The sequence below is a fragment of the Montipora capricornis genome, chromosome 14 (assembly GCF_036669925.1).
Source record: "Montipora capricornis isolate CH-2021 chromosome 14, ASM3666992v2, whole genome shotgun sequence".
Classification (NCBI taxonomy): Eukaryota; Metazoa; Cnidaria; class Anthozoa; order Scleractinia; family Acroporidae; genus Montipora; species Montipora capricornis.
This window is the reverse complement of record NC_090896.1, coordinates 2,480,001-2,490,000: the sequence shown is the minus strand read 5'-3', so window position 1 is coordinate 2,490,000 and position 10,000 is coordinate 2,480,001. Positions and strand designations below refer to the sequence as shown.

Genomic DNA, 10,000 nt, shown 5'->3' with positions numbered 1-10,000 from the left:
AAGAAACATTCAAATTTTCTAAATCCAGAATGACATCAAACTTTGTCTAATTCCACTACCCATTGACTCTCCCTCTCTCTCCCTCCCCCTCAGAACCCAAGCTTCTCCCCACCCCCAAACAAAAAAGTGAAAGATTGTATAGGCTCGATTTCCAAGATCAGTTACAAACTCTAAACTTTAAATGCACGTAAGCCCAATTTGTTATCTTATATAATATTAATCTCCCTATCAAAAGCAAATATGTTTTGCTGCCTTCAAATATCTTTGAAGACAGCAATGCAAAGCAGTTTGTGGCGTAAAATCGAGAGTAGATCGGTGCTTCTCACATCACGGTCCTGGGTCCAAATTACTGCTAGTTCTGCGAAGTTTAGGTGGCCAACCTCGTTCCCAGGGCTTTTCGGAGAAGCCCTGGGAACGAGGTTGTTAGGTGGCTTGCACGACACAGAAAAGCGAAATCCTGGGTAACAATGGTGGCATTTTTTTGCTTTGGCTGGGGAGATTTATATTGGGAACCAAAAAATATTGGAGTTTAGGTACAATTTGAAGAGTACGGTAGAATGTTTCTTGTCCATTAAAATCGTGGCCCTGGGGAATAAACTTATACAAATCCTTATATTTATTCCCCAGAGCCTCGAGGTGATGTCTTTTGTTTTAAACTGAATTTTAATATATTGAAATTGTTCTACTCTCTTCACTTAAGTTAGGATAGGCGATTTCTTCTGCCGTTAATTTATTATAGCAGAATGTACTGACGTTTTAATTTTCTCTTCAGATTCGCCGGATGGTGGGGACATGATAGAAAAAGCCGATTTGAAATGGAGCATGGTGAGCTTTCTTTGAATTCTTTTCATAGTGATTGTACATGTTAAGTTGATAAAAGTCACAGCTGTGGAACGTTCTTCAGACTAAGTGCTGAGTTTATTTATGCATGCCTTGGTTTTTCTTTCTGAAAAGGTTACCTCGAGCTTTTGAATTTTTTTCTTGCAGAATTCAAGCCAATTCCTGGGGCAGCTGGCTTTCAGTTGTCCAACCCTCCGTTATTACCAACGATGTCTTTGCTTGGTGCCTTAAACGTAAGCTTTTTTTTGTAAGTTGCGAATCGGTTGCTTTGCATTTTAACTCACCCATGGGATGTATGGATGCGTTGTTGTGAATAGTGGGATTTTGGCGTGAACAGAAGCCTGCGTAGACGGAAACGGAAGTGACGCCAGACAATAAGGGGTGTCGGTACTCCCCTTGAAACTACCTTCAGTGCATTATTCCATTTTATCATTTTATTTTCCATTAAATTATTCATTTTATTTCAATTATTCCATTTTATTTTAACCAGTTTTCTAAGATGACTTTTAAGTTTTTAATGAAAAAGGTCAAAGATAATTTTTTAGCTTAACGTTTCTATTATTCACTGTTAATAGATATACTCATTTTTATTATTGTATTTTTATTACTTTTTTACTTTTTTTACCTTTATTTTTATTTTAGATGATATATTTTACCAGATGAAGAGCCACCTTGTGGAAATGCTGAATAAAGCCATTATTATTATTATTATTATTATTATTATTATTATTCCAACAGTCGTCTCCAAACTCTGTTTAAAGGACGTTCTTCGAGTTCACTTAACCCATTTGCAAGCAACATCAAGTGTGAATCATTTAATTTGACTTTTTGATATGGAAAAAAGAGGGGGGAATTGCAGCTCTTGTAAGCTGGCAATTATTAGATATTGTAACAGACGCCTTGATCAAGTAGCTTCCCTAGTGCGTTAACATTCTCGTTTATGGTTTCTTTTTCGTGTTAACTACTTTTTAGGTGTTTGCTAAGACATCGATGAAACAATTGAGAACGAAGTCGAAACTCTTAACAGGTAAGCGTAGTCCATTGAGTTGTCGTGCGGGATGACCTCGGATTATCTCCGGCCCCGGCCATACCAACATTCAAGGCCGGGGGGGGGGGGGGTGGGGGAGATAGTGCTGCCTAAGCCTGCCTTCGTAATCACTTCTTTAAATGCTTGGATGTTTAACTCTTATCGTTCAAGCACTGTGAACAGAAGGCAGGCCCCGTGTTACAACCCTAGTTTGTTCAATTCTGTTGAATGTTAAAGAATCGACACACTATTGGCATAGAACAGGGCACGGAGATAGCGGTGTTGAATTGTTTGTTGTCCCAGTCAGTAAACTGAATGTGCCCGGTTTGGCAATGATCGATGTATCAAAAAGGCTTAAAGTGTATGACGCAAAGAAATAAAAAGTCTTCCACTCATATTTGCCCTGGCACTTTCTTAGAACTCTAAATTGTCTTTCTTTCAAAAGGTTTAGAGTTTTAAAAAAGTGCCAGGGGAAATTTGAGTGTTTAGTTTTCGAAATGCCTTTCATCAAGAACCTAAAGCCTAATTGAAATATCCAGACGGACCAAAGTGGCAAACCCTTTTGTTTAATTTTTGTCGTTTTCTTTTCGTATACGTTACACGTTTTTTAGTCACCCATTGTTCTTAGCAAACTTTTTAAAGTTCCCCTGTGACCAAAAAATCAATTCGTATTTTTCTTTGGATTTCAAAACTATGTTAACAAAACACTAAGTGACCCATGTTTTAAGCCTTGATTTCAAAAAGACACCTCTTTATTTTAACTGGAATTTTCCTATTTAATGGTCCGCCATTACTAACATTATGTTCTTGAGAGAGCTGGATCGAGGAGAAAATGACGTCAAAGGCTCACTAGTTTAAGAATGCAATACGTGTGTACGCTGCAAAATTAATATGCAGCACGGGGGTTTTGGGCTCTCAGACTTTTAAACTCACGCTTTGCATATATAATAAGCTGCGTTCACACGCTGAAATTTTAAGCTAGTGAGCCTCTGACGTCACGTTTCCCTGGATCCAACCGTCAGAGTTCCAATCGGTCAGTTTTGAACGTGAGTAATGGCGGATCGTGAAATCCAAAACTTACACTCAAAGTAAGCGGCCTTTGGATGAAAATCAAAGCTCAAAATTTTGCCAGTCAGTTGTTAAGCAAACACACTTTCAAAATCTGAAGGAAAAAAGGAAGTGGTTTTTTTGATCACGGGGGCACTTTAATCGTAAAATGGTTTTAAGAAATATTTTATCCCTTTTCTGTAGTTAATTGCTTTTCCAAATCACTTCTTCTTCGTAAACATTATTTCCCTCGGTTTAAAGGTATTCTGTGGTAAAAGTGGATTTGTTTTGTGTGCTTCCGTGATTTGTGTTATTGGCGCTGAAGAGAACCTAAGAGGAGGAAGAATTATGTATGCTTATATTTATTTCACTTTTTAATTTTCATTCCTTTTCTTGAATCTTCTAAACTTTTCTCTTTCAGCGTATCTAGAGCTTCTCCTTTTGTACCATTTCGGTAATCCAGACAACGAGGGTGAAATACTCACAAAAAGACAGCAACTCCAGAAGGGCAAATCACCAAGAAATAACATTCATGTATCCATAGTAACGTCAATCAACCCATCGGAGCGCGGCTGTCAGCTTTCGGTCAAATTTTCGATGCCAATCAAATCTGTTCATGATGAGTTTGAGAAACGAGGTGTAGTGGTGAGTCGTTTTTTGTCCAGGCACGGTAAAGGGAAAGGTACACCTTATTTAACGTCGGTAATTCCTTTATTCTCTAGAGCGAGGGTATTCTCCAAGGCAGCCGACGGTGTGCTCATTTATTTCGAAGAGAAACCGTCAAATGTATATTTAACAGTAGACCTTATTCACGACGACCGCCATGTTGGATTTGCTATCATCATGCAAATTAGCTACACACTTCTTAGGGGGCAAACAACACAAGTTCAAGAGGTTATAACGAACAACTTAGCCACACAGATGATTTGTTTCACGTTCATTGAATGTTTATCACCTAAGCAGTAAAATACAATCATTACACATGTTACACCGACGTTTTTTTAAGTGAAAAATGAGCAGATAACGAAGTAGAAAGTCAAAATGTCAAAGGCAATCAAAAGATAAAAAAAATTTATAAGAGGTACTTAATTCTAAATACTAAAATGGACTTTTTGCAATGTTATTTCAATACTTCGTTGAGGCGATTTTTCAATATTTGCCCCCCAGCATAACGCATGGCTAATTTGCATGACAATATGAAAACCAACGTGGCGGCTATTGTGAATAAGGCCTATTGTTAATCAAAGTGCCACTGTCGTTACTCGTGGATATGAAAGTTACCGCAATTGTTTAAAATTGGCAGGCTGAAGTTTTCTTTATGCATTATCATTGATAGTTGGATAATTGTGTAACAGCACGGTGGGCTCTCATATGCAACTAGATGCCCAAAATAATGAATGTATGTGAGGTAATCCCCTTTGCTGGAATTCAACCCTGTGAAATAAGTATACCATTTCTCCAATAGGGATAAGATTACTCGTAAACACATCCTCTATAAAGAGCTGTACCATGTGTTCAAAGTTCGTTGCACAAATGACAGGGTACTTTAGCATAAGGTGTGATTTTTGTTTGCCAGGTCATATTGTTAATGTCATCAGGTTTAGCAAGTAGAGCAGATCCATTCAGTAATATTAACACTTTTTGTGCCAGTTATACATTCCTCCAACAAACCTTGCGAATATTTATCACTATATTTGATACTGTTACACTTAGAAACAGATGATCTGAACCATAAATGATCACAGCAAGTGCATACATATTCAGGGCCATGTGTTATCTTATCACGAAAAAGACTGAATCACTTTTGACATGGAATGTCTAATAGAGTCTTGACCTTGACAAATTTCAGTTTGGTTTAGCCTTAAGCTCTGCATAGCTTTTCTTAAATGGTTTTATGCTTTTATGATATGTAGGTCTCTGATAAGTTCTGGATTGCTTGGATTTGATGGATTTGGATCAGTTTGATTTGTTCAAGTTGGTATTCATGTGGATTTGATGACTCATAGCTTGCAGAACTTCGTGATAGCTTTGATAAACATTGGTATACTTTGATAGCTTCGGTGTTACTCTCCAAATGGCAGTCACCTTCCAAATGGAATTTATTTATTCCCCGTGAGCTTAGGGGATGAACAGCACTGTCTTCTCACATTGTGTCTGTCGATTCCATTTCTACACGTATTAAAGTCTTCGCGTTGGTCGGTGAAAGGCGGTGCACAACTAATTGCATCAATCTGCACTTGTTCAGAATATTTTGCTTCACCTTCGAAGAAAGCCATTTCTTTAATTCTTCCGTTTCAAGCTTCTAAATGCAGCGGAAGGTGCTCAAACACTTAAGTATAAAAGCGGCATACAACAATGGCGGCGCACAACCACGCGAACAGGAAGTCACAGCTTTCTAAGCTGTGTTGTGATTATCCATCCTGATTGGTGATTGGCTTATTAGATCGAACTTCCGGTTACGCAGGAGTGACACATTTGCATAAAGAACCTCACCAAAACTCCAGTTATCCACGAGTAAAAACTGGATCATTGGATAATGCAATTCGAGAGTTTTGATTGGTTAAGCCATCATGGGTTATGAGTCATTAAAACCATGATCTACAAACACGGCAAGCATATGCGTGATTTTTTGGGCCTTTTTATTTTTATTTTAGTCTAGTTTTCTATATTTTGGGGGCGTTTTTCACAACACAATTATTCCACTGGCACTTGTTGGATATGAGATGATTATAGCCAACTCGGCGCTACGCGCCTCGTTGGCTATCTATCATCTCATATCCAACGCGCGCTCATGGAATAATTGTTAATTATCCTGCGAGATCGCGCGGAATATCGCCTGATGTCATAGCGCGCTTAATATTCGTGGTGCGTACTCAACGTATATCCTGCGATATACGTAATTTTGTGTGTCGCGAAGAAAAATGGTAGTTATCCAGCTTTTTTTTCCAATAAACGTAGAAAATTATGCTTTGTCATCAATTTGTTGAATAATAGAACAATTATCCTGCTCATTCTTGCGGAATATCGCCTGATTTTAGCCACTTGGCCTACGGCCTCGTCGGCTAAGTATCAGGCGATATTCCGCGCGATTTCGCAGGATAATTGTTAAATATATGTCAGCAGTAAAAGAAGTGAGGTTCGGTCCGTAAAAACGCCTTGTGGTCTTTTATCAGAAGAGTTTGAGAATTTTTTCATAATTCTTTTCCTATTAAATTTCTTTCAGGTTGACACACGTGAACCCGACGTGATGAGAATTGCTCCTGCACCGCTGTACAACAGTTCCATTTACGTTTATCGGTTTGTTACTATATTAGGAGAGGCCATCGATGCTTTGGAATGTGGGGAGTCAGAGAAGTAGAGAATTTTGTGTCTAATTATCATCTATCGAGGACTCAGACCTGAAATGACTTTGGGAAAGAAACTGGAATTTTTTAGGTTGGTTATAAAATCTGTCACAGGGTCATCTCGATTGTATTGCTGCACCAAACATTTTGTCACAACGGGTTTATGTACGGGTTTATTACTTATTGCGTAACGCACTCACCAAATTACTGTATTCTACGGGTTGAACCGGAGCAGTACAATTGCTCTCAATAAAGTTACTATGGCAGCTACGGAAAGGGATTGCAGACTCACTAATTAACACTAACACAAATTTCACGCTTGCAGATCGAAGATAGAACACTCACATTTTTTTCGGTCAAGCGGGAGATTACGAAACCGGCCTATGAAAGACAATAATTGAGTAAATTCTGCAGATTTTCCCCTACCGTCTTTGTTCTCTTTAATGTATAAGTGTCAAGTGTAGAGCGGTTTTCAAATGAGTGTCCTAAAACCAAAACCAAAGTAGTTACTTTGGCCAATCAAAAAGGACGGAGACAATCCAGTAAACCAATCAAAACTCGAAGTAATTACACGTAGCCGACTCAAAGCGCGGGAAAATGTGCACGCGCTAGCCACGACTGGTTTTGGTTTCCGTTCTGATTGGTTGAAAAAGTGGCGCGAAAACTTTGAACCAATCATGATTGAAGTAATGCAAAACCAAAGTAATTCACTAATTACTTTCGACACTCAATTGAAAACCGCTCTATCAAGAGCTGTGCTACTAATTGGGGATACTGTACAGAAATCAAATCAAATCAAATTCGTTTGAATTCTCGTCTACTCGTAGTGAAACCCAGCAGTTCGACCACCAATATCGCTGGATAGTTTCAATCACGTACTTGTCACGTGATGATTACGTGTCCACAGTAGTGAAGGCTCCGTGTTGTCGTGCTTCAATTGGACTGTGGTATCTGCTGGTAGTCGCTGACGGGGATGTAGTTTTTGGTTTTTCATTGAACTCAAATACGTCGCTATTTACGGCGTTATTTGTCCACGCATTAGTGGATTGAGGCCAGTCTGCTACGCGATTGGATGAAAGGCCATTCATCATCCACCTTTGTGTCTTGCGTTTGAATTCTGCGCGCACATCTGTGCTTCTTAGAACGTGAAGTACAAAGATGAAAAATCCCTGAGAGAAAGAATCGTCAGAAAGTACTTCCAAGGGATTCAAGATCGTGTTTTGAGTATCAAATTTTTGTAAAACAAGAGGGTCTTGTAAAAGAATCAGAGAATAGAACGACTTTTAACAATTTGAGTCTAGGCCTAAAGAAGTCGGTGGAATCAAGTGTAAAATAGAAGAAAGACCTAAGGATAATGAACGAAGCTAATTGAAGAAAATTAAGTCCTTTTTAACAATATGTAAGTAGAAATATCAGCATGCCCTAAATGTTCAAATATATGTTAAACCTTTTATCTCGAGGCCGCACAGTCGACGGAAACTCTTTGAAGGAGTCTTTCGTTTTTAATCTAATGTTCAGCTGTAAAATTTCAGGTTCATAGATAGAACCTCTATGTGCAAGCAATTCCTTCATGTATCTTGTGTTAAATCTGGGTACAAGATACTTCGACAACTACAGCTTCAAGATTTCTGCATATTCAACTGAATGTACACTAAGAAGTGGACTACAAGTGTAGTCACCACAAGTGAATCATATATTTGCACCTTCAAGAAGAATAACAACATAAACAACAACAAGGTACCTGTAAGGCGTTGAGAATGGTGAAGATGTATTGAAACACAAGACTTGCGTTTGTCACGCTCAGAACTCCAAAAACCCAGGTCAGTCCAAGGAGAGGAAAAAGAACAACACAGGTCTTGACACTTTGTCCCAGTCTTTCTACGTCGGATTTTCTGTTTCTTTGCATCTTCAGGATTTCAAGGATTACAAGGCTAAGGAGCACCATGTTTATCTAAAGAACATTATTACAGATAGTTGATGAAATTGTAAAAACAAACCAAGCTCGAGGTCTTAGACAGGGTTATTCCTTTTCTCGTATCTCACCCTCCTCCTCCCCCATCCCCTTAGAATGGCGGGTTTAGTTTGTATCGAGGGGTTCGGAATTTTTCGGTTCAAAAAAGCCGACAAAATTTGAACCGTGCGGGTACCGACAAGTCTGTTGACCAAAACATAAGGGATAAGGATTTATGGCATTCCTACAGGTGGGACGTCGATAAAAATCAAAGTGCTTTCTTTGACACGTTTACCTATTTACAGCTGAAAACATAACGTAACATTTAAAGATATCCCTAGAGAAAATGTAATGAATTGAATTTTACAAGCGCCACACCGAGGAATAAAATCAGTGTAAATTAATTTGAACGTTAATTTCAGTTAGGGAAGATTTTAACACCCAGGAAAAAACCTCTCAGAGAATAGTGGAGAGCTAACAATCTTAGCTGAGGGAGCTTTCTTGTTCAAGTTAATTATTGTACGAGGACGAAATGGACATCTTACCACACAAATGACAAGAACAGGTGCCACGAAGGTCCAAATAATCTGATTTTTGACGGAAACCCAGCAGCTAAACGTAAACATAAAAGAACAGTAACAGGAGTTACTTTGTGGTCCAAAAAAAGAGACATTTTGATGAGACCTTGAACTGACTGCTTCTGTGGTTAAGGATCATCAATTTTTCGCAGATTACTTCGCGCTGAAGAGAATGAAAGAAAAATTGTTTTCAGTTGACTCCACACTCCAAGTTCGAGGGATTTGCTTTGCCGTTCATCGACGTCATTTATCTTGGCTGAGGCAGATTTGAAACATACAAGGAGTTCGATCTCGCCATTTTGTCCCGTCCTGCAGGTTCGAAACCCCCGGCCCTCGCCCCGGTCCCCGCCCCGGCCTTCCGTACGGCATTCCGGTGCTACTTCAAGCTTAGCAGGAAAGCTTGCGCCGACGGTCACCTCCAATTGATGGTGTTTTCTGTTCAACACCAAGAACTCCATGACCTATAGGCTAATCAGGCTTTTTAGAAAATCGGTTGTGTTGTACTGCTTTACAAAAGGATGAAAAAGACAGTAAGAAAGGGTCAACGTGGTTCCTTTCTGCTTCAGTTTACTTACAATGCGCCATTTACGTAGCTGTGTATACCGCCATCTTGGCCAGAGGCAAATGCAATTGATAGCGCCACTATTCCAGCAGGAACGCCTTTGATGAGCAAAAAAACCAAGGCATTGAAAATGAATGAAACGAACTCGAATTATGTAGCTTTTGGTGAACATTTCGGCTGTTTTCCAGTTTGGTTTGGTTTTACCGGCGGTTAGTGCCTCTGATGATATAACTACAGTCACGTAGATCAGACCGTAATAAAGAGAACTCTGTGTCGTCGTGTTCTCGCACATCCCGCAAAGTTAATGAACAAGGGATGTCCGACAATTTATCAGTCCTTTTTTTCCGAAAAGACTTAAAAGTTTGACCATTTCCCACTTCTGACGGAAAGACCTTTTTGTTTTTTAACAACAGGCCAACCCTTACAATTGCTGCAATCTTGAATAATTATTATTCAAGATGGCGGCACGCAGGAAATTTAAAAACAAAAAACAAGCGATTCTGAAATTGATTTTTTTCGAATGCAAACGATTTTCTTTGAAAAAAATGTCAAAAGATTTAGATTGTTAAAATTATTTCCAGTAGTTTAAAGTTATTTTATTTTTGGAGCAAGGCCATTACGACATTCCGTAACAATCGATTGAGGGAGAAC

The 10,000-nt window shown here is 39.0% G+C and overlaps 3 protein-coding genes across 5 annotated transcripts in view; 1 reads left to right on the top strand and 2 right to left on the bottom strand.

The window, feature by feature from the left end:
• LOC138033223 (kynureninase-like) overlaps positions 1–6,534 on the top strand; it is a 70,141-nt gene extending 63,607 nt beyond the window's left edge. The window contains exons 13-15 of one of the 3 annotated variants that reach the window (XM_068880993.1): positions 1,813–1,867; positions 3,336–3,559; positions 6,138–6,534. In XM_068880993.1, coding sequence (XP_068737094.1) covers positions 1,813–1,867; positions 3,336–3,559; positions 6,138–6,272 — 414 coding nt within the window. In that variant the 3' untranslated portion in view covers positions 6,273–6,534. Of the gene's footprint in view, positions 1–1,812; positions 1,868–3,335; positions 3,560–6,137 lie in introns of those variants that run through there. The other 2 variants (XM_068880997.1, XM_068880992.1) reach the window with 2 other exon arrangements.
• LOC138033254 (uncharacterized) overlaps positions 1–10,000 on the bottom strand; it is a 64,314-nt gene that overhangs the window by 19,031 nt on the left and 35,283 nt on the right. The window lies entirely within an intron of this gene.
• LOC138033439 (adhesion G-protein coupled receptor D1-like) overlaps positions 6,419–10,000 on the bottom strand; it is a 143,531-nt gene continuing 139,949 nt past the window's right edge. The window contains exons 15-18 of the mRNA XM_068881182.1: positions 9,363–9,447; positions 8,755–8,821; positions 8,000–8,209; positions 6,419–7,427 (exon numbers count right to left, since the gene is read on the bottom strand). Of these exons, the coding sequence (XP_068737283.1) occupies positions 7,152–7,427; positions 8,000–8,209; positions 8,755–8,821; positions 9,363–9,447 (638 nt within the window). The 3' untranslated portion in view covers positions 6,419–7,151. The remainder of the gene's footprint in view (positions 7,428–7,999; positions 8,210–8,754; positions 8,822–9,362; positions 9,448–10,000) is intronic.